The sequence below is a fragment of the Paramisgurnus dabryanus genome, chromosome 9, assembly GCF_030506205.2.
Source record: "Paramisgurnus dabryanus chromosome 9, PD_genome_1.1, whole genome shotgun sequence".
Lineage (NCBI taxonomy): Eukaryota > Metazoa > Chordata > Actinopteri > Cypriniformes > Cobitidae > Paramisgurnus > Paramisgurnus dabryanus.
Genome location: NC_133345.1, coordinates 36,826,953 through 36,851,416, shown reverse-complemented (window position 1 = coordinate 36,851,416; position 24,464 = coordinate 36,826,953). Strand labels below are relative to the sequence as shown.

Here is a 24,464-nt window from a genome sequence, read left to right as displayed (position 1 = left end):
CCCGCTAGGGTTGCTTTCAAATGGGCCTGGTTTCTAAAAGATCCAGCGGTTAATCCTTCACTATTGTGGTACCGTCTAATATCCCTCGAGAACGCCGGGCCGAGCTGTCAATCACCCATGAGCACTTAGCGTTAATCAAATGTGTCGGTTCATCTGGAAACATTCCTCCGAGCTTAACAGAAAATCACAACCATTTACGAATCAAAGGTAAGTACAAACATGTGCCCCTGTAAATTTACAATCTATACATTTGGGCTTATTTCCTCTTTAGAGTGTTCGCACTGTATGTGTGCGAAACCGCAAGACTCACACCGCCAAACAACGAAGCATTTATCATCTTAAACATGCGGTGTTATTTTTATTACAAGGCTCTTAAAGTGTTTGCAGAGAAAACATCTAACGTACAAGCTTTTCTTTGTATGCTTTTAAACTGAATTATGTAGCATCGAAAGGATAGTTCATCCTAAATAAACACTGTCATCATTTATGGACTTTTATGTCATTCCAAACCCACATGATTTTCTTTCTTTTGTGGAAAAGGCAATTATCATGCAAGAACTGTATTTATTGTTCCTGGCAGCTTTGTTTCATATATTGTATAAAAAAGAAATGATTCAGTGTAAAAAAAATGCTGTCTTAAGTTTAATCAACTTGGTTATGCAAGTCAACCTACTCTTTAAAGTTTTGACTAGTTGTGAGTTGACATCATTTATAAACATCACTTATAAAAATAAATTGAAATTGTTAATCTTCATGTTAATATGTACTGCTGAAACATGTTACAAAGATTGTGAACTATGTTTAAGGAAATTGTGACGTTAGACCGGTAAAGTCCCAAATTTACTTTAGACTCGACTTAAACAGCAATGACTCGAGACTTGACATGGCCTTGAGCCTTCATAAAGACTTCATAATCAGATCAAAGTTCTTATCGCTCTAGATGGGTCCTGCAACGTGCACTTGACATCTCTGCCCTGTCCATTTGATCGCCGCCTCATCATCACCATTACCACTACTGGTAAAAGTTAAACATAATCGTCCCTTCTTTTGTCTGTCCGACGCCTGCATCCTGGGAATCCCGCCACAACCTTCACACTTTGACTGCGTGATGTGCTTTAATTTTTAACACCTCACTGAGGCCTGTTTGTGTCAGACCTCTACTGTTTTCAGTCAAATATTTTAATCGCATGTGCGTTTTATTTAAACCTCTATTAAATTAATTCATAATTGAGATTTAAATCTGACTTTAAAGTTATGGTGCAACAGGACTAAAGTTAATTTTAAATATAACTTAAATCCATAATTAAAATGATGGGTTAAATGTAAACGTTATGCAAACGTAAATGTTTGGTGCAGAATTATTGGATAAATCCTTATGCAGAATTCACACCAGACGCAGTTGATGCGTCAAGCGTGAGTGATTTACATGTTAAGTAAATGCAAAGACGCGATTAGGCATCCTGTGGCGCGGTACACGAATGGCGCAGAACGCGCGGTGACGATGGCGCGTTCCATGCGAATTGAGCGTTGCCGTGGGAAACGCGCGAGTTGAAAATCTGAACTTCGGCGGATTTCCGCGCCGCGTTAACCAATCAGGAGGACCTTGCTGTAGTACTGACGTGATTACAGGAAGCGAGCGGAGTGGCAGAGTCAGAAAAGCCCCTCCCATGACGCAAATTTCTGTGGGAATGTCTCGAATGAGTACAATTTCACGCGCGAATGAAGCGGGTGAACTCAAATGTTCAAGCATACATCTACTCACGAATAGCGCATTTTTGCCGCCTCTACCGCGGCTGGTGGGAATGCACCATTACAAACTAAGCAGCTAAAAATTGCACATTAGGCAAGCAGCAATATGATCCTTTAAAATAATTTGAATTTAATTGTTTCTTTCACCAAATGAGCATTGTGTACGTAACTATTAGGTATAATACATTTTTCTCACTTTTTCACTTTCATTTCTTTCGAGATAAACGTATAAATTCAAGTCTTGTATCCAGTCTGCAGAGCATAGCCCCTAAATTTAGCGATCAGCTGCACATTATAAACTTAACATTTAACATACAACACTTTAACATTTATTTACATATATTTGAGAATCTGAATATCGTATGTTTTGTGTTTTTTGCGTTCTGTTTTGCGGGTGAAAAAATGTGTAGCAAATCACACTAAATTCCGCATGAAAAGTGAATTAATTTTTTTATTAATTGTAATTCTGGGCACTAATACACTAATTTGGGCAAAGAGCACTATTGACTTGTTTAAGACTTGAAGCTTAAAGGGACACTCCACTTTTTTTGAAAATATGCTCATTTTCCAGCTTCCCTAGAGATAAATATTTAAATTCCACCATTTTGGAATCCATTCAGCCGATCTCCAGGTCAGGCGGTACCACTTTTAGCATAGCTTAGCACAATCCATTGAATCTGATTCGACCATTTAGCATCGCGCTTAAAAAATAACCAAAGCGTTTCGATATTTTTCCTATTTAAAACTTGACTCTTCTGAAGTTATCATTTATTATATTAAGACCGACGGAAAATTAAAAGCTGTGATTTTCTAGGAAGAAATAGCTAGGAACTATACTCTCATTCCGGCATAACAATCAAGGACTTTGCTGCCGTAACATGGCTGCAGCAGGCGCAATGATATTACGCAGCACCCGAAAATAGTCCCCATGGCAACTTTCAATAGCATGGGACTATTTTCGGGCACTGCGTATATCATTGCCCCTTTAACTTTAAATTTTCTGTCAACCTTAGTACATGATGTAACTACAGAAGAGTCAAGTTTTAAATAGGAAATATATCAAAACTTGGTGGTCATTTTTTAACGCGATGCTAATGGTCTAATCAAATTCAATGGATTATGCTAAGCTATGCTAAAAGTGGGACCGCCAAACCCGGAGATCAGCTGAATGGATTCCAAAACAGTAAAAATCAAATGTTTAACTCTAGGGGAGCTGGAAAATGAGCATATTTTCAAAAAAGTGGAGTGCCCTTTAAAGTTGATGACTTGCAACTTGACTTGGGACTTGTCCGTTTGGACCCCAGAGTTGAATTAAGACTTGAATGCAAAGGCTCGAGACTTACTTGTGACTTGCAAAACATGACTTGGTCTCACCTCTGACATATGATGATAAAATGTATAGCTTGAATGCACTGCAAGTCGCTTTGAATTAAAGCACTGCCAAATGCATTAATGCCAATGTAATGAATAAAGTAGGGTATCCTTCAATACACCTCTGGTTGTGCTCAAAAGAAATCAATGCAGGTTTGGAATGAAATGATGTAAATTATTAATTTTAATAATTTACTGATCCATACTATAGTGATGTACACTTTACATTTTATTTCTACTAGACAAGAAATGAAATGCGATCATTATGTGACATGCTTGATGTATTTAGGATGTGAGTGTGTGCGTTACTCACAGTGAAGCGGGGCGTCAATCTCTTGATATCATCAAGAGACACATCCACCCCCATCACTCCTAAAATCAATTGGTTTTGATGCTAAATGAGAGATAGGAGAGTGAGAAAAACAGACATCAGGCACACATGAACGGAAAGTCACAATTATGATGCAAACCTACACTCGGAAAACATAATATACTTATTCACTTCTCACAGCAATTTGCAATGTGCTTTGGCAAGCAGAAATAACCATCACAAAACTTTTGCACCACGTGTCCTGATACAGCATATCACCATCCACGCTGGAAACTGATATCAAGTTTATCAGAAAACAGTGACGCAGATATAGCGGAAACTAACGAAATATTTTCAGGTCATGCGGATTGACAGACGCACAGACTCTAAATTGGGAAAGTTCAGGATAAGATATCATACCATATTTATTTTCCACATCTGTTAGTACAGTAGTGTTGCCGAGAAGGCCACTGTCCGCATGGTTAACACGTTCAAAAGATAATGAGGTTTACGCTTTTGCGTCACTTGTAACTTTAAGTCTATTAAAAGTGACAAAAATAGCACTGTGGGTTCCAAGCATTGGGTTATAAATAGATCCGCTAATAACACATCTGGTGATCTGGTGTGTGTTCATTCATATCCATGATTTCCAATCTGTTCATTGGGCAAAAGATCAGCGATTGTTTTCACAAAATAATTATGCAATGTTAACCGTTACTATTTTGTTGTAAAGAACATTCTGTGAAAATATAACCTTGATATATTTAGTCAATATTAAGTCATGTCAAAGATTGAAAACAACTTTAGTCTGGATTTCACAAACAGGGTCACATACAGTACAGTTTTATCCATACACTGCAAAAAATTATTTTCAAGAAATTTTTTTTTTAGTATTTTTGTGTTGTTTTCAGTAAAAATATCTAAAAATTCTTAAATTAAGATGCTTTTTGTTGATGAGAAAAACGACCCAAGAAAATAAGTCTAGTTTTTAGACCAAAAATATACATTTTAAGTGATTTTGTGCATAAAACAAGCAAAAAAATCTGCCAATGGGGTAAGCAAAAAAACAAAAAAAATTTTCTTAAACACTAAATAAAAAAAAAATGTAAGAAAAATATGCATACCCCATTGGCAGATTTTTTTGCTTTGTTTTATGCACAAAAGCACTTAAAATTTATATTTTTGGTCTAAAAACTAGACTTATTTTCTTGGGTCGTTTTGCTCATAAAGAAAAAGCATGATTTTTAGATATTTTTACTAAGATTTTTTTTCTGGAAAATCATTTTTTTGCAGTGTTGAAAATCATTTTTGCAGTGTATTGTTTATTATGAATGTACTCTATGAAAACAAATACTGGCCTGACCTGACTTTGAGATCCACCCTCTTTGGATTTGGTCTTGTTAAAAACCGGTAGCGTGCCTGTGACGACTAAACCGAGCTCCTGATGAAAACATAAAATACAGATGAAACAGTAAATCAGTGTTAAAATAATTATTGTTACAAATCAACTGTGATGATGTTTGACGAGTAGCTTGTCTACGATGTGTGATGTCATACCAGGGCATCCAGGTACACATTGGTCCACTGCACCTGCTTAGCATCTGCAAGAACCATGGGCCGGCCCAACACATCAAGATATTCCTAAATAACAACAAACAGCACACAAAGATGTGCACAAACACAAAATAAAAATGCATATTTATACACAGCACAGTTAACAAACATTTCTATTTTTTTTAAGTAAAACACTGGCATTTTGCAGACCTGCGTGTTTATGCGGATGGCTCCAATGGAAGGAATTTCATAGAAATATCCTGTAAAACATGCCATGCGGAGAAACTTTAGCAAACTTTTATGACTCTTGAGCAGCACATCTTTGCTTCCACCACTAGAGGGCAGACAGAGACTGAACACAGCCACGGTTACCTTTATTAGCACAAGCCATCCACTTTATTGGCCCCGTGTCATAGTTGTGCTGACCTACAGAAAATGTGAACACACGCACCTGAAATCAAAAAGCAAAATGTGTTAAAAAAATGCATTTGTATTTGCATTTGTAAGCTGTGCTTTCACATTTTTTACGAACCATTTGGTCGAGGTTGTATCTGCTGAAGATCTCTTCAGCTCTTTCCTCTCCTCCGTCGGTAAACAGCATTATAATCTTGTTGCAGTTTGCTCGAGAGATGTTCGGCTGAAATATACAGTATTAGCCGGCTTGAGACCAAGTTTGTGTAACTACACAGTATGACCAGCAGAGGTCAGTAGCACACAACAATACAACTACTGAAAACTTCATCTTCATCTTTAATAGTTTACATAGCATCTCACAAGAAGATGAGAGACTCTTACGTTGGAAAGCTGGTTGAAGGCAAATTCGAAACCTTTGGTGTAGTTGGTGATGCCTTTGGCTGTTATGTTCTGCACAGCATCTTTCAGAATCTTCTTATTGCGAACGTTAGCTTGAACAAGGTGGTCGAAACAAGCCGTGTTATTAACTTTAGTGTTGAACTGAAAAAGAGTACGAGAGAGAAATGCAAAAATGAAACATTGATATCTCTGTTTACTTACAAATACCGCTTTATAGACTCCTAATTAGTTAAATGTGATGCATGTGAGGCAGATAAGAAAAAAGTCTAATACAAAAACATCTTAAAAGGGAAATATCATGAAAATCTGACTTTTTTCATCCCCAGTGCTTCTGTCAGCCTAGAACATGTGAAAAAGATCAAAGCATTCTCTGCAAGCATGTGAATAAATAGTTCATTGAAATTTGGCTCTCCTTGTGATGTCAGAAGGGGATAATACCGCCTCTTAATCTGCACTATCCAACCACGACACTGCCATTTAGTACAGAGATCAGCTCATTTGCATTTATAAGGACACCCAAAAACTGCACATTTTTGCTCACACCCACAAAGTGGCAATTTTGACATGCTATAATAAATATCTATATGGTATTTTGAGCTAAAACTTCACATATGTACTCTGGGGACACCAAAGATATATTTAATATCTTAAAAAAGTCTTGTGAAATGACCTCTTTAAAAGGAAATTTTAGCTAAAACAACACTCTGGGTTATTTTTAACCCAGCAACGTGTTCTGACCAATATTTACCCAACATGGCTTAAAAATAACCTAGCCAGAGTGAATGCTTTAATATTTCCTTTCCTTTACTAACTAACTTTGTGTTTAAAAGGTTTCTATCTTTATTTCCTAGGAAATATCAGAGCTTTTTGTAGACTGTGACGTATTTATGACTAAATAACAAACAATATGCATACACAAAAAATAAATAAAAAAATGCCGGTCAGACTAGGCCCTTCACATACAAAGACCACAAGTGTAACACAACAATGAAATAAAGAAAACTGTAAAGCATACAAAAAACATACGACAGTTATAGTATGTATATGTATCTAAATTGACATTCTTAAATAAACCTAACCTGAAAAATATTTACTAGAGTAAAAAGTGTGACAACTAGCCCCGGTTCCCCCATACAGGAGTCACAATCTCTGCAGGTGTGTGCTGTAAGTGATGAAAATAATTTGATCTGACAAGCTGGATACCCTTACAACTTTCTAATTTTCTGTTCAGATAGGCCTCTCTGTGTTCTGTCATTTATCGAGCTGACCCTTGTGAACTGACTTCAAAGCTTTAATGTGTGCGCGCGTGCGTGCATGTGTGTGTGTGAGAGCATGAGAAGCAGAAAATAGAGTTGAAAAAAATGAGAAAAAATGAAAGAGGACAAGTAAGAGTAGGGCAGACAGTATAAAGGGATGGCTAGTAGTAAAATGGTTTCCAAAATCCCAACAACAGACAGTATGATTAACAGATGCAGGTGCATTACTCCATAATAAGCGAATATGTGCAAGCTCATGCAAAATTAAAATGATTACTATAACTCCAGCTCTACCCTGAGGACATACTGTAAAAAGCACATGATGCATTTCTTGTGGCATAGTAAAATACATCTTGAGCTCCTTTTACTTCCCTTATTTATTACAGAACTGTTTTACATGAAGGCTTCTTTTGTTTTTATAGGTACACTCTGTAATTTTTTCTCATTTGAAGAAAATGAATAGCACTTCACAAGTAAGGTACACTCATATGGGATAAAGTCTCCAGTTGTATCACTTCCCTAATAAAAGCTGTAAAAAGACCAGCCATCTCTTTAAAAGATTAGTCAATTTTCTTAAAAAAAAAAAAAAAAATCCAGATAATTTACTCACCACCATGTCATCCAAAATGTTGATGTCTTTCTTTGTTCAGTCGAGAAGAAATTATGTTTTTTGAGGAAAACATTCCAGGATTTTTCTCATTTTAATGGACTTTAATGGACCCCAACACTTAACAGTTTTAATGCAGTTTAAAATTGCAGTTTCAAAGGACTCTAAACGATCCCAAACGAGGCATAAGGGTCTTATCTAGCGAAACGATTGTCATTTTTGGCAAGAAAAATAAAAAATATGCACTTTTAACCCACAACTTCTCTTCTCCCTCCGGTCCTGTGATGCGCTACCCCACGTAATACATCATCACGTCAAGAAGTCAGGGATGACGTATGCGAAACTACGCCCCAGTGTTGACAAGTGAAAAAGGACCGCTCCTACGTTGTTGTTTGTCGAATGATACTAATTAATGTCTTTGTGTCAAAATGGTCCGCAAATGTGCGTTTCATATATGATACACGTGACCTTTCCACAGCATTGCACAATAACGTGAGGTTGCGCTGGCGCGTCACAGGCTTGGAGGAAGACGAGAAGTTATATTTCTATATTGTTTCGCTAGATAAGACCCTTATGCCTAGTTTGAAATCGTTTAGAATACTTTGAAACTGCAATTTTAAACTGCATTAAAACTGTTAAGAGTTGGGGTCCATTAAAGTCCATTAAAATGAGAAAAATCCTGGAATGTTTTCCTCAAAAAAATATAATTTCTTCTCGACTGAACAACAAAGAAAGACATCAACATTTTGGATGACATGGTGGCGAGTAATTAAAAAAATGCACTAATCCTTTAATATTTCTATTGTTGCTCATAGACATCAATGAGATTAAATGAAGAACATCTAGACATTTTACACTGAAAAGAGAGCATCCTACTAATCACATACAGGTGTCTGTCTCAATCAAGAACTATCAACGGCCCTATCACTAAGTGCTGCAAACAAAAATCACAAAGCGCTATTTATTTAGTAATGTTATGTGAATGTACAATAGCTAAAGCCTTAACACTGAATCCATAGAGACGTCCATGTATAGGAGTTGAACAGCAGTCATAGATGTAATAGTGGGATCAGGTGTCTGTACACTGTTAAATAAGCATGATGCCAGTGTCTGCTGAATGAACCGATGAGTCACGGTTCGATTAGTTGCTCCAACGTTGAGTGAATATTTAATTAATGCTCTAAATTATCACAGCAGTGGTCCCCGTGACTCACTGCTCGCAGCATACGGTGGGTTATAAATAGAGCGACAGGACACGTTGATAATACATACACCCTACACACACCAGACGTCACACGCTTTAAGTATAGACAGCTCCGTTGATTAAAATAGAAGGCCTTCTGATTTTGTCACATCGCTCACCGGAAGAAAACAGTAGCAGTCAGAGGTTGCTTTTGTAAGATAAAAATACTTAAATTAAACAAAACTCTTTTTCTGTGATATGTTACAATCTAAACAAATGTTGATGTTATAGAGCAAGGGTTTTTTTGTCAGTCGAACCCCCCTGACCTAAATTATTTACTTAATTAATGAGATTCTAAGATAATATTTTTGATAATTGATTAACACATTTGTGTGTTTAACTTTAAAATAGTGCTGGGCAAAGATTAATCGTGTGTGTGTACTGTGTGTAATTATTATTTATATATAACCACACACACATACTCATTTCAGATATATATATATGTATGTATGTATGTATGTGTGTGTGGTTAAATATACTTATTACACGGCTCTCTGGAATGCTTGATTCTGATTGGTCAGTTGAGACATTTGCAGGTTCGTTCTTTTCAAATAATAACCGCTCCAAAGTAATAACGCATAGCCGGTACTACTTGTACGATTAAAATCGCTCCGTGCCAATAAAGATTACTGTTTGGCGCCATCTTGTGACAAACACTGGACAACCACAATTAAGAATGGAACATTTTGACATTAATTTTAACATGTACGGAAAAAACAAAACATTTAAACAGTGGATAGAAGAACGAACAATGACAAGACACAGAGAGCTTACTGAGACTCAGCTTGACAAAATAGAGCATGACAGCTATGAAGCCAACACACAAAAAAATACAGAATGGGCATTAAAACTTCTCAAAGACTGGCTAAAAGAGAAAAAATTGAGACAGACAAGTATGAAGCAGAGGATCTTAATAAGGTATTATGATCATTTTATGCATCTGTGCAAAGTTTTGCGGAAGGATAAAAATGTTAATTTAAAACAAATATGCCAATAAAATGTTTCAAATTCATATTAATGTCCAGTTTTTTTTCTTATGTGGCAAGTAGCCGTGTAATAAGCGGGATAATGTAGAGGCAGCCAGTAGTTATCGGGAAATAAGCCCCTTTAGTGTTATACAAGACTGTGTTTATACAAGACTGATCACACTGTCGGGGCTTATTTCCCGATAACTACCGGCTGCCTCTACATTATCCCTTACATAATAATTACACACAGTATTACAATTAATCTTTGCCCAGCAAGACTTTATGCTACAACATTTATTTTTCACTTGTTTTTAAGGTTTTTATCAGTAGTATTTTATATAGTTTTTTGATAATTTTCTTTTGTTGGTACATTAAACATATCTGTCTATTTTGCATGATTTCTCATATTCTTATATTTTCTAGTTGCGTAATGATCACGTGACATATAAAATATATTTTGTAAGTACGTGTTTTATTTAGATTAAAGATCACTTTTAATAAAAATCTTTATTTAACCCTGGAGAACCTATGGGTCAAATTTGGCCAATGTTAATTGATGCTAAGAGAAGGGTTCTTGGGTTCTCCAGGGTTAAATTTTATGACTGAATTGAAAATAATACTTTTTTTTTCATTAATTTACAACCCCCCTGCAATTCCCTAGTGAACCACCAGGATTTCACGAACCCCAGTTTTAAAGCAAGAAAATTCACGTGGATAGCATTTACATTTCTTAAACAAGGCTTTTGGTAGAAGACTTTATCTTGCCGAATCTGTGTCCCTAGAGGACGTATGTAAAGTTCGAGCTCAAAATACCATAAAGACAATTTATTATAACATGTTAAAATTGCCACTTTGTAGGTGTGCGCAAAAATGTGCCGTTTTTGGGTGTGTGAGCTGATCTCTGCATTGAATGGCAGTGCTGTGGTTGGATAAAGCAGATTATGGGGCGATATTATCCCCTTCTGACATCACAAGGGGAGCCAAATTTCAATGATCTATTTTTTCACGTGCTTGCAGAGGATAGTTTACCCAAACTAAGTTACTTGGTTGATCTTTTTCACATTTTCTAGGTTGATTTTAATTATAGCACTTAAAACATGGAAAAAGTCAGATATTCATGATACTATGTCGCCTTTAAGAGAAAGTCTCAATTTTGTATCTCCAATGCTAATGCGACCCTCTACCCAGTCATAAATTGCACAGCAATAGCCAAATTCACATTGTATGGGACAAAATTATAGTTTTTTGTTCATGTCAAAAATCATTAGGATATTAAGTACAGATTGTGTCTTATGAAGATATTTTGTAAACTTCCTACCATAAATATATTAAACATGTATTCATTATTAGTAATATGTGTTGCTAAGGACTTCATTTGGACAACTTCAAAGGCGATTTTCTCAATATTTTGATATTTTTTGCACCCTCGGATTTCAGAATTTCAATGTTGGCCAAATATTGTCATATCCATACATCAATGGAAAGCTTATTTATTCAGCTGATTCAGATGATGTATTTCAATTTTGTTGTCCAGGGTCACAAATAAAAAATCTTAAATGCATAAATGTACCAGATGCATAAATGTAATATAAAAAGTCTGTTCTATATCTTTTTTATAAGGGTGCAAATCTTTCATGTGTTTTCAAATGTAAAAAAAAATGCAAAACCTTTTTTTTAATAAATTGAGAATCTATCTCCATTCCACACCTCCACCCAGAGAAAGCATCACATTTCACACACAAAATCCTAATTATCTAAAACTAAAGTAACCTCTGGAGACCAAATTAAACCTGTAATTTCCTGTTCACAGTTCAAATTGTTTATCATCTGCTGCAGGTCAATTGCACCAGTCAATCATTTCCTATGAAAATCCAGCCCATCCAGATGAGTCAATATAAATGATAAATTGGGTAATATCCTTGAACAATTCAGTGCTGGCTGCTACGGCAGAGCCCTAATGAGCATCAATAACCCTGATCCAATATTTGCTTTCATAAATAACTTATCAAATATTTAGTCGGACAATGACTGACAAAAAACTGACCGGAGCAGAGGAACACATTGCATATTGGGTCTTAACTATAAATGTCACATTTGCATGGATATTCACCTTCTATTAGCACATAACAATGATTGGAATTTATTCAAAATTATTTCTGAATACGGAGAATAGAGGGAACGTGTGCTCTGACAGCCGTTCAATTGATTTGATTCTTTACAAAATGATGTGATGGATCATGTAATCTAAAATTTGGTCACAATTTGAATAATCTTGTATGAATACAAACATATTAGTAGAGCAGAGACTTTAGGTCAGTGCTAGTATTTGGGATAATAAATATGTGTGCATTATTAAATATTGACTTTATCGCCTTGCAGACCTCTAATCATACACTTTCAAGATCTTCTGCATCCAATTGACCTTCTCAGTAACCTACACATATGACCGAATCACATCCCTCAACCTCAGATTGCTTTTAAAAAATGTATGAAGGTGTGAAATCCTCAGGCTATTGAGATATGAATCTTGGTGGTTGTGCATGTGGCATCTTATTACAAAGCCTTGTTAAGATGAGTAACATCTGTCGAGGGCTCTCTTGAAGCATTCAAGAGGGAAATGAGGCATGATCACGCTCAAATTAGCCAATCTCAACCCGAACTCACCCAGAGCTCACTAATGCTTCTGCGTGTCATTGCGGCATAGGTGACAAATACAAGATCATTCGGTTGATTTTCATACGGTTTACTTAATGTGGCTATATTATGAAAAGCATACTACCATGCTACTATTACAATAACTGCAGTACACAGCATGTACAGTATCCGGTGTAGGCTATGCATTATGCATAAAACAAAACAGAGCATCCGCCAAGCAAATTCTTATTTAATGAATTCAAAACGTCATGTGACAACAATGTAGCATACTAGAAGTTTAAACAGGATGTATATGACGAGCGCAGATGCAAAAGCCTCTGAACACTACCTCTGTACATTCATCAAATACTTTAAAAACTGCCTGTCAATCAAAAATATGCATATTCAAAACATACAGGACTCTTATTTCTCTTCAAATGCCACATATTTCTTGGCAGAAATCTGAAATAAGTTTGGGCTTTTCATTTAGCTATGTGTACAACGTGCTGAAAGTAATTTGCATTTAATTGAATTATAGCTAAAATTAGCATTTCATCAAGGTAGTGGTTACCTTTGGCATTAACTTACAATTGCATAAATCATTACAGCTGTTAATACAGAGATTATTTGGCTAACAATGCAGTTCATTTTCCATCTTCACTAACCAAACACTCATGTTTACTGTACATCCTGTACAAGTCATTACAGCTCATTTTATCATCACTTCACAGTGTCCACAAAATGAACACTACTGTATTGATTTATATCTTCAGCCAACACTGTGACCATCCATTATACACATGACTCTTTAAAGGAACAGTTCACCTAAATCTGAACATTTTCTCTGTCTCTTCTCTCTGTTTTCGCTCACACACACACACACACACACACACACACAACTCCAAACTCTCATTGGCATAAGTTCCCTGAAGCGAAGCCTGTTTTCAGATCTCAGAGTTAATCCTTTATCGGAACAGTGATTCACCGATGCCTAAACCTCAAAATCCTCGAAGGAAAACAATAAATAAATCAAACTTTATTATTCACTGAAAATTTGAAATGTATGCTATTCAGTATGACTTCTGTGGCAGATATTTAAATATGCTGGCTACCTGAGGTTTTCTATTTGTTTGTCTAAATATATAATATAAATATACAGTACTGTGCAAAAGATTACCATGCTACCATTAGATTTGTGGTTTTTGCAATTGTATAGTTATGATATATAATTATTTATTAGTCTCTTTATTAGAATACAACCAGAAAATACAGGAAATGTGTATGTAGTATTAAAAACTGTATAAAAGTATAAGCTGAAGTGTCAAGTATTTAAGGTAAACTCACCTTACACTTGAGCAATAGCAGGCAGCTGCTGGATCTCTTAAACATAAATGAAATGAAATCCTAATTTCTAATTCTAATAGAATGACTTCAGTCTCCTCAAAAAAGCTCAAGATGTATTTCGTGCCAAGAAGGGTCACACTAAATACTGACTGATGACTGAAGAAGACATTTAGTTCTGAAATTTGTTTGTTTTTAATTTTGTGTACATATTTCCTGTATTTTCTGTTTGTATCTTAAAAAGAGTGAAAAATAAATATGGATGGACATTAACACTTTGCTAAAACAACAAAGCTGGTGATCGTGGCCTAAGACTTTTGCACAGTACTGTACATGCACACATACATACATGCATGCATGCATACATAAATCAAAAGATGGATAGATGTATCAACCAGATTCAGATGAATACCCAAAAATAACTTTTTTAGTCACTTTGGAGCGTTTCTTCAATCAGAAATATATATTTTTTTAAACACTTGTTCAACCTCCACATCAACACGTCAGTTCTGCACAACATAAAAAAGCAAATTCTAATTGTTTTGGAGAAATTGCAAATGCTTTTGGCACAATCACGGTACATTCACACAGGGCGTAAGCGTTAACGCTTGACGGAAGGCTTGTCTAACCCATGGCTCATCATACAAGGCATGCCGAGTACTTCAACTCGCCTGAAAAATCCGCTCCCCTTCTCACTCTCATAATGGGAGAGGGAGGGTGTTACTGCGCCGAGTCGAAGTACTCCCAAAAGTGCTGTTCCGCCATACAATATAGTTACCCTTTTAAATCTGCTTAGAAAAGCGCTATGTTTCATTTTGTACCACCAAACTTGGTCGTGTAACTACTCGTCTTAAATAGGAAAAACGTTGATGTGTTTGGTCACTTCTAACTTTATCTCTGAGTGGTACCATTGAATGAATGGGGCTAAGCTAAATGCTATCGAAGTGTCGCAGCGCGCTCCAGCGCTTACGTGCACGCACACAGATGATAGAGGGATGTATCAACTCTTCTTAGTTAAGGTAATAACATATTTTAATATTAAAAATGAGTAGACTATTCCTTTAACATTTTAAATGTTTTGTTCATGAACAATGACACAATGACTTGCCATATTGATGTTCACTGACATAAAAATTCACTTTTGAGGATTTTGAACAAGTTAGGCCGGTGACACACTGGATGCGTGGCATAAGCCAGCCATTCCCAAACTGTGGTCCGCGGACCACTAGTGGTCCGTGAGGGTACTGCAGGTGGTCCGTGTAAAGGCAAAATAAAATATAAAATAATATATATTTTTAAGAATATGTATATAAAGAATATTGATATAAGAATATTGATATAAATTTAAGTTAATTTGTCAAGTTATTGTGTGATTACTAAAATAGGCCAGTGGCGCTCGGCCGTGACATTCAAGTTCAGTGCCGTACAAAATGGATCGGCGGATAGCAACAGGTTCTCTGAAAAGAAAAGAGGCAGAGGTTACCAACAATGAACAGATTAACAGTGAGTCGAAAGCATCTACGAGCCAGATTCCACATAAAAAAACAAAGAAAAGGAGGGTGAAGAGAAACTTGTTTTATGTATTTAATTTTTTGATGGATATTTCATGTGTTGCTGTCTTTTGTTTAATTCATTTTTTAATTGTTCGAAATAAAGAATTCATTAATTCATTAATTTTCTAGCCTTTTTATATGAAACAAAATGTTTATAAATGGAATGAATAAGGCCTGTTATTATTTAAATTTCCAGTTAGTTACTTGATCTCGCATTTCTGAAATGTTTTGCGGATGTGCTGTTAAGTGAACTCTGAAGATTAATAATCCCCTAAAATCGCCAAAGGTTTTGATATGTTGACTATGTCCAAGTATTCTTGTTATGGATTTCATACTACTCAATTGCTATAGAAATAAGCCTATTGTTTAAATGAACCATGCCCTTGGGCGCTTGAGTAAATAAATAAATATAATATATGGCAGCCGTTTTGTGCAGTAAACTTTCTTTTAACAAACCTGTTGTACTGATGTGATGACCAGCTATAGTTTTAATGCCAGTAAGCCTATCAAGAGGTGCAGATTAATTCAGGACTTTGTGTAGACATATTCTATTATGATTATTATGAGGTGGTCCGCGAAAGTTCTTGATTACAAATAGTGGTCCACACACACAAAAAGTTTGAAAACCCCTGGCGTAAGCGTCTCAGCTGCGTGGCGTGTCCGTTTTAAATTCGGCTTCCATGTTAACAGGTTAGAGCTTGCAGACTGCCTGCATGAGACGCGCGTCTCAGGCGCGGCTCGAGCCGCGCGGAAAACGCGTGCTTGCTAGAAATAGAACCGACGCCTATTTTTCACGCCACACGCAAGCGTCTTGGAAGCGTTTCCAGCCAAAATATATGTCACCTATAGCAACAGCAGCGAGTCAGGCATGCTTCTGGTATGTACAGACTCAGAAAACGCGACGCAGCCGCCACGCAACTGACATGCAACAGATACGCCACGCATCCAGTGTGTCACCAACCTTACAGGGTTTTGCGGGACATCCATGATGTTGTGCAGTTTGTACAAACAGTTTGAACTAAAAAATGCACACAATATTTAGCAAATTTTAAGAATGATTTGAGAAATGCTCCAAAGTCACTGACAAAAACTGTAAATGTAATGATTTAATCAAAGCCAAAGTCCTATAACAAAAATTCCTTCAAGATGTTACAAGACCCCTGTCAGAGTCTCAAGCTGAGTTTCTATCAAAAAGTCAAGCAAATCTTTTAAAAATCCGCAAAAAAGAAAAACAAACAAATGCGTGTTAGGTGCGTTTCCATCAAGTTATTACAGCGAATAACAGGGTATTGGTAACCTAGTAACCAACAGTAAATAAAACAAGGCAAGTTTAGAAAACGGCATTTGGTTACGTTTGGCAAAGTTATAAATTTACTAGTAATGCAGCATGTTATTGGCAAATTAAATGCTGTGCCAAAGAAAAGAAATGCAGACTTTTTGATGCATGCACTAGCAGCAAGGGCATTATGATGACTCCTCATACATGGAAAAGACAACATCAGCTGATACAGCTAGATGATCAGTCACATGGGTTTAATGTTTGCTACATTAGAGTTTAATCGGCAATTACAGTTCCATCTCCCATTATTCGCACTTACACCTTTTCGCATAAATCAAAAAAGCGAGTGTAAAAACTTTGAGAATTGATAATTAAATTTTTATTCAAAATGTGGTGTTTCCATCACTCGTTTCTTATGCGGTACTTCAAAATGCGCATAAAATCAGTGTGGTGGAACCCCAGCTTCAGTCTCCCTGTATGCATTTATTCTGCGATGACAAGTAAAACAATTGTGTCAGGGTAGATGGACTTGTGGACAGAAGTCCTTTAGTCAAAGTGAAGGTATGAAAGACAAGTTCAGAACAAAACTGGCAAGACCAGAGTATACTAGCCAAGATGGATTGGAGACTCTTACTTGTTGGTATGATATATAGCAATTTCCTCTCTGTTTCTCCAGCTCTCTTTCTCACTCAGCCTGATCTCTTCGCCTGACTTTGTCCAGGCATTTTCAATTCAGCACACAGAGCCCAAGAGCAGCCTTTTCATTAAGCGCCTGTTTTCAAGTGGCAAGCTGAAGCCAGATCCATATTTCATTACACCACCATTTCTGTCTCTCTCTCTTTCGCTCTCTCTCTCTCTCTCTCTCACACACACACACACACACACACACACACACACACGCGCACAAACATACACTACTGTTGCATCAGTTTACAAACCATTGAAACTTCTCAAATCTTTAAATTGAATTCAGAGTAAAAATCCTGCTCCATCTGTATGCACTACAGCTAAATATGGTTCAATAAATGACCCAAATGCATTATGCAAATGAGATGACTTTGACTTTAAAAGCACGACCACAATGAGAAATCATTCAATAATATAACATCACTCAGCAGAAGTTAATGAACAATTCTTGGATGATACTACAACTCCAGTAATAAACATTAAGGTGATAAAAACAGCTTATGCCAAAAAAATGCCAAAACACTGCTATTTGGTTACCATTATCCAGCAAGCAATAACCATCATTTCACCATCCAACAATAGACACAATACAGTCTGACTATGAGCCACATGTTGTTTTTGCCAAAAAACATTGTGAGATGTATAATATTCAATTGTGTTTGGATTTTTTTATTTATTTTTTTATTTATTTTTGAGCCTATTACATTTTCACCAACATGATCTCACAAAGATCTGTGGTATATTCACGGAATATTTTACTCATTTATCCGTGTCATTGTCACGGATCTCCGCATTTTTCCATGGCCGTACTACAGACTTTCTTTTCCGTGTCAGTTTCAAGTATTGGTTAATCAATTGTTTTCCTATTTTTTTAACCATTTTCGCGTGGGTTTGGGGCAAAATATTCAGTGACTATAACACGGAAATTCGTGAGATCAGGTTGTTGTCACTGACAGCCCAAATTTGGCCTTGTTTTTGCCTACACTCTTAAAGAGAATGTGTTAAAAACAACACATTAGTTGTCCACCCATCTCTGTGATATTATTGAATCAACACATTTTGTGTTACTTTTAACACAACTTGTGTTATATTTTAACACAAAATCAACACAAAATGACACATAATGTGTTAAAGGCTTAACGGACAAAGATGTGTAAATCCTTTCTAAAGGGGATCGCACACGCGGCTGGTGTGCGATCCCCTTAAGAGTGTAGACGTCTGTGCTGTGTTTGGACCGCTAATAAATGTCTTTTACTCACAAAATTGCTGAACATTGTCAGTTTGGGTAAGTGTGAGCGACTCTGTACACACAATGCATTTTGACATGAGGTTTTCATTCATAAAAGACTATGGGGTGCAATGTGCACACCCATAAAGCATCGGGCTACACATGGCATGAGATCATACTTACATGGACAACATTGACGTAATCGTCATCTGAAAGAGTTTCCAGCATTTCACTGACAGAGGTTCGAATCAGTTTAAGGGTCAATCCAGACACACTTCCACTCCTGTAACACAACAGTTAAGCCCTGTTAAAGCATTAATATGATTCCACACCTTAAAGGATTAATCCGTTTTCTTAAAAAAAAAAATCAAATAATTTACTCACCACCATGTCATGCAAAATGTTGATGTCTTTCTTTGTTCAGTCGAGAAGAAATTATGTCGTTTGAAGAAAACATTCAAGGATTTTTCTCATTTTAATGCACTTTAATGGACCCCAACACTTAACAGTTTTAATGCAGTTTAAAATCGCAGTTTCAAAGGACTCTAAATGATCTCAAACGAGGCATAAGGGTCTTATCTAGCGAAAGGATTGTCATTTTAATAAAAAAGAAATAAAAAAATCCACTTTTAAACCAACAACTTCTCGTCTTCCTCCGGTTGTGTGACGCGCCAGCGTGACCTTACGTAATACGTCATCACGTCAAGGGGTCACAGATGACATATCGAAACTACGTTGTTGTATGTGGAATGATACTAATTAATGTCTTTGTGTAAGTTTATTGTTTAAAATGGTCCGCAAATGTGCGTTTCATATATGTAACATGTAACCTGTAACATGTAAACCTCTTGCTAGATAAGACCCTTATGCCTTGGTTGAGATCCTTTGTAAACTGCATTAAAACTGTTAAGTGTTGGGGTCCATTAAAGTCCATTAAAATTAGAAAAATCCTGGAATGTTTTCCTCAAAAAACATATTTTCTTCCCGACTGAACAAAGAAAGACATCAACATTTTGGATGACATGGTGGTGAGTAAATTATCTGGATTTTATTTTAAGAAAATGGACTAATCCTTTAAAGGTGAAGTATGTAATTTCTTCAATGGTAAAGAAAGTATTGTCTCAAGGGCCTTACCTCTTTTATACAACAGTTATCACATAAAATAACAAAACATATTACTAAAACGTTATTTGTAACCCTGCATGTCAAAACCCAGCTAGTCATTTTTTATGATTTACTGTTTTCTACATAAAATCTATGTAATATAAAATCAATTATGTGACAATTAGCATGTATACTTTAGTCTGGATTTCAGAGACAGGGTCACTTTATTTCGCAAACTTGTCCACTACAGGTGCTGCACAGAGAAGCTACAATAGGTAAAGAGGTAGCTGTGCTATATTATGACTTATATTATAGCATCCAGTCCCAGAATTTTTTTATTTAATAAACTATTTTGTGCATTAAAAAATACTCACGCATCAACAAGAATAAGCATGTCCTTGGGAGAAGCTGCACCTTGAACATACCTGAATACGAAAACACAACTATTCAAAATCTCTTTTAAAGAAGAAAAATCTCTTCACACCGATACAACAAAAGCGAAGGTATGAGGAAAAAAAATGTGTGAATAAGAAAAATTATTCAAAAGCACAGACACACACTAAAGGCACAGAGAAACACGTATTCATACCAAGGGCGTCGTCGCACATCGTACAGGTCGATTTTACTGGGCGTCTTCCTGGCATCCATCCAAGGGGAAGCTGAATGAATACAGACAGGAAATGGAAATATGAGTGACCCTTGTACCTAAACTCCGTTTGATTTGTCACATCAATGTCTTGAGTGCATCAGCGAGCCACATTAGAAACCTGGTCCTGATGGTCTGTGGTTTATATCGACTGCAGTCAGCCGTCATGTGGAAAAGGGCCCCGACGTCCCCAGCTTCGATTTTTGTACTTTAACAGTGCGATAAAAAAAAACTGGTGCAAATGAGGGTACTCATCTGTGACCGTCACAGCTGAACATCTAACAAGGAGCGTTTCTACATAAACGGCTGCCCACATTTTGACATTTAGTGAACGGATTGTGGCTGTAAGGGCCATCAGACTGAGACACTGATTTGCCCACATAAAACTAATTGACCAGCTTTCTAGGAGCTATAATGAACCGACACTTACAAGAACATCAATTTGGTAAATGTACACATGTATGTATATATATATATATATATATATATATATATATATATATATATATATATATATATATATATATATATATATATACACACATCTATGGTAGCTTATATATTTTTTGAACTATTACAGTCCTAACGGCCTACACTGTTAAAAAATTATGTCAAACCAACATATATTTTATGCTACTTTAATTTAAAGGTGCCCTTCCTCTGTCGTTTTTATTATTTTATACTGTTGTCTGAGGTCTACTCATGACGTGGTTTTTACATCCAAAAACATCAAAAGCAATAAGTAATAGGCCATTTTGAACCCTGGTTCTGAGGCTGGTTCGATAAATGATCCGTTTTGAGGGGCTAGCCGCATTGACAACTTGGAAGTAAACGCCCACTGCTAAGATTGGATAACAGTTTTTCGTAGTCAAACTAACTTTCAAAACTCATTTAATCTCATGTGTAATCAGTTTACTGTTAAGTGAGTTCAGATGCAGAATGAAGATCAAAGCATGCACAGAGTTTTAAATGTTGCAGAATTAGCTGATGGTTCAGTTTTTATAAAGTGGGTAAGAGCGCCACCTAGTGGATAATAGCGGAATTATAGATTCCCGTAAAAACTCGTCAGGGAAATGTCATTGGCAGGGAAATCCTCTTAAAGGGATAGTTCACTCAAAAATGAAAATAATGTCATTAATGACTCACCCTCATGTCGTTCCAAACTCGTAAGACCTCTGTTCATCTTAGAACACAGTTTGAAATGTTTTATATTTAGTCCGAGAGCTTGTTGACCCTTCATTGAAAATCTACGTACGGTATACTGTCCATGTCCAGACAGGTAATAAAAACATAATCAAAGTAGTCCATGTGACATCAGTGGGTCAGTAAGAATGTGTTGAAGCATTGAAATAAATTTTGGTCCAAAATAACAATTATGACTTTATTCAGCATGGTCTTCTCTTCCGCGTCTGTTGTGACGTGTATGTGCAAGACTAAAATCACGTGACTGCAGTGACGCGGGTGACATTTTTGCAAAGGTTTTTTTTTCAAACTTACAGCGTGCATCTCCCTCAGACCCCGGCGCACAAAAAAAAAACAGCTGGGGTGCACCAGATAACACGTCAGCCGTGTCGTACGTCATCCGCGTCACTGCAGTCACGTGACTTTAGTCTCTCGCATGACCTTCACAACAGACAATGCTGAATAAAGTCGTAATTTTTGTTATTTTTGGACAAAAAAATAATCTTTGTGTTCTGAAGATGAACGAAGGTCTTACGAGTTTGGAACGACATGAGGGTGAGTACAATATTTTCATTTTTGCGTGAACTATCCCTTTAAAGCACAGTAAGATAAAAATATCATAGACTGTAACAAAAGATGGACGACGCCTGTTCGCTCTCTTCCATTGGTGAAAAGTGAAGCCGCCAGTGTCCTGATATGGCGCTGACATCTTGGGTCTTGAGTCTGTGCAGTAGCGATTTCGGGACCAGTCCTGCGCAGTAGTGAGCAGGAAGTAAAGCTGCGAAATCAAGACCCCGCCCTCGCTCTCGCAGAATGCGCATATCACACGATATCACAGCTGTCAATCATGACGTGACACGACCGTTTTTATATCATTAAATAACTTACTAAACACAAACTTATTTAAAAAAAACATTTGAATTTACATCAGCGTGATAAAAACTACAGTAAATGACAGAAGCCGGCTTCGGAAAAAAGATAATTGAATTGTAATTAAATTTTTTAGTTGGTCTCAAGTCCCATTGAATAACATGGGGAGGCGAGGTTTATAACCTATACTGGGACCAGTCACTGGCGGGTGATCAACCATTTTGGCTTCACTTTTCAGGGCTTGTGCAGCACGCTTGAAAAATATGTGTTGATTTGACAAAAATCTTTTTACAGTCTATAACTGGTTTTGTGGTCCAGGGTCACATTTATTTCACCTGAGAGCTGCAACAATTACAAAGATTATCTATAAAAATAACTTGCATTCCGTCTGTTCTTCTAACCTTTAGGGCATAAGTAGATTTAAAATCTAATGCATTCATTAGAATCACTTTTATGGTACTTTCATGACCTTTCTGGAGCTTGACAGATGCATGAGCTGCCATTGTATGAAAAGGTTGCCACTTGATGTTCCCAGGAAACACACATTGTGATCAAATGTATAGCCTGAATGCACTCTAAGGAGCGGTTTTCCAGACACAGTTTAGATTAATCCAGAACTAGTGCAATCTTAGGACATTTAAGTAGTTTTTACAAACAAACCTTACAAAAAACATTACTAGTGTGCATCTTGAGACAAAACAATGGCACTGATATATGTTAAGATATGTCAGAGCACAATGTTTTTAAATTAAGGCAGCTCAAACATGAATTTTAATCTGGGATTAGGATAAGCCCTGTCTGGAAAACCGCCCCTACGTGTTTTGTTTAAATAGGTGTCTGCCAAATGCATAAATGTAAATGAAAACAGTGAATATTTTTTTGCAAATTCTCAATGGTGTTTTACAAAAAAAATATAGCATACTAGTTTGAAACTATTTGAGCATGAGTAATGCAATATTTTATTTCAGCAATGCAAACCCTATGAAGCATTAAGGGCCGGAAGCTTAACAATTGCTAATGCACCATTAACATGCGTGTTTTTGGAAAGACTTAGCAATTATAAATCAGTACATAATGAAAATGAATTGAGCAGCTCATTACTTCTCTCCTCTGTCATCATTAAAGCTCAAAAGAATGCAATAAGCTCTCTGCTGAGCTGCTACGATATTTCATATTATAATTTGTTATGAAAATTTGGTGTAATTTGAGCTGGGACTCCATGCTATGTTTACCAATTAGAGATGGCGGAGTCGTATAAAGGGGAAAGGGAGGGGTGTGATTTGAGATTGTAATGTGTATGGAAATGTGTACGCTTTGATTAAAACGCACACGGTTTACCTGGATAATATCGAGCTAATCCAGTCGCACTGCCGAACACTTGCCACAGAAGAGTCGGGTCTTCTTCTCTGTTCTTCTTAAATACGTCCTCCAAAGCTTCGGTCCAGTTCAGCTCGTTCAACACAATGGTAGCTGAAATTAACAGACAGAAATGTTACCCGCGGTTGTGGCCGAAAGTCATGTCAGAAGGGGAATATTTGCACAATATTTGTTTTAATGACCCTTCAGGTTTAATTAAACCATGAAAATTTGAGGAGTTTGATACAAAATGAAGAACAATAACCTTGGTTATGGCCTTACGAAAAAATAATCATTGTTTAACTACAGTTAAAAACAAAACACACTGTAAAAAGTGGATTAACTTAAAAATATACTTTTTTTCAACTTAAATTTTTCAGTTAAAGTGAGAAAATTTAAGTTGACAAAAATATATATTTTTAAGTGTTACCAATTAACTCTTTTCCCGGCAGGGTTTTTATAAAAAAGTTGCCAGCCAGTGCCAGCATTTTTAATGATTTTCACAAAACTTTAATGCCTTCCAGATAATACTCTTCTTTAAATATATAAACATACAGACCCTCTGCTTTCAAACATACAAAAAAGTTTCATCCTAACTTTATTTGTTCTCTTTTATCACCTCTCAAATATGGGTAGGTTTCTTCAAAAAAAAAAAAAAAAAATTGCCAAAATTTGGCAAGATGAGAAATTTAAAAAAACTTTTTAAAAACTTG

At 36.3% G+C, this 24,464-nt stretch overlaps 1 protein-coding gene across 1 annotated transcript in view; it reads right to left on the bottom strand.

Moving 5' to 3' along the window:
- Window positions 1–24,464, bottom strand: part of LOC135773761 (voltage-dependent calcium channel subunit alpha-2/delta-1) — a 128,327-nt gene that overhangs the window by 47,150 nt on the left and 56,713 nt on the right. The window contains exons 7-17 of the mRNA XM_065283534.1: window positions 23,734–23,865; window positions 20,287–20,356; window positions 20,072–20,122; window positions 18,777–18,876; window positions 5,780–5,938; window positions 5,517–5,621; window positions 5,357–5,435; window positions 5,195–5,244; window positions 4,988–5,071; window positions 4,794–4,871; window positions 3,434–3,514 (exon numbers count right to left, since the gene is read on the bottom strand). Of these exons, the coding sequence (XP_065139606.1) occupies window positions 3,434–3,514; window positions 4,794–4,871; window positions 4,988–5,071; window positions 5,195–5,244; window positions 5,357–5,435; window positions 5,517–5,621; window positions 5,780–5,938; window positions 18,777–18,876; window positions 20,072–20,122; window positions 20,287–20,356; window positions 23,734–23,865 (989 nt within the window). The remainder of the gene's footprint in view (window positions 1–3,433; window positions 3,515–4,793; window positions 4,872–4,987; window positions 5,072–5,194; window positions 5,245–5,356; window positions 5,436–5,516; window positions 5,622–5,779; window positions 5,939–18,776; window positions 18,877–20,071; window positions 20,123–20,286; window positions 20,357–23,733; window positions 23,866–24,464) is intronic.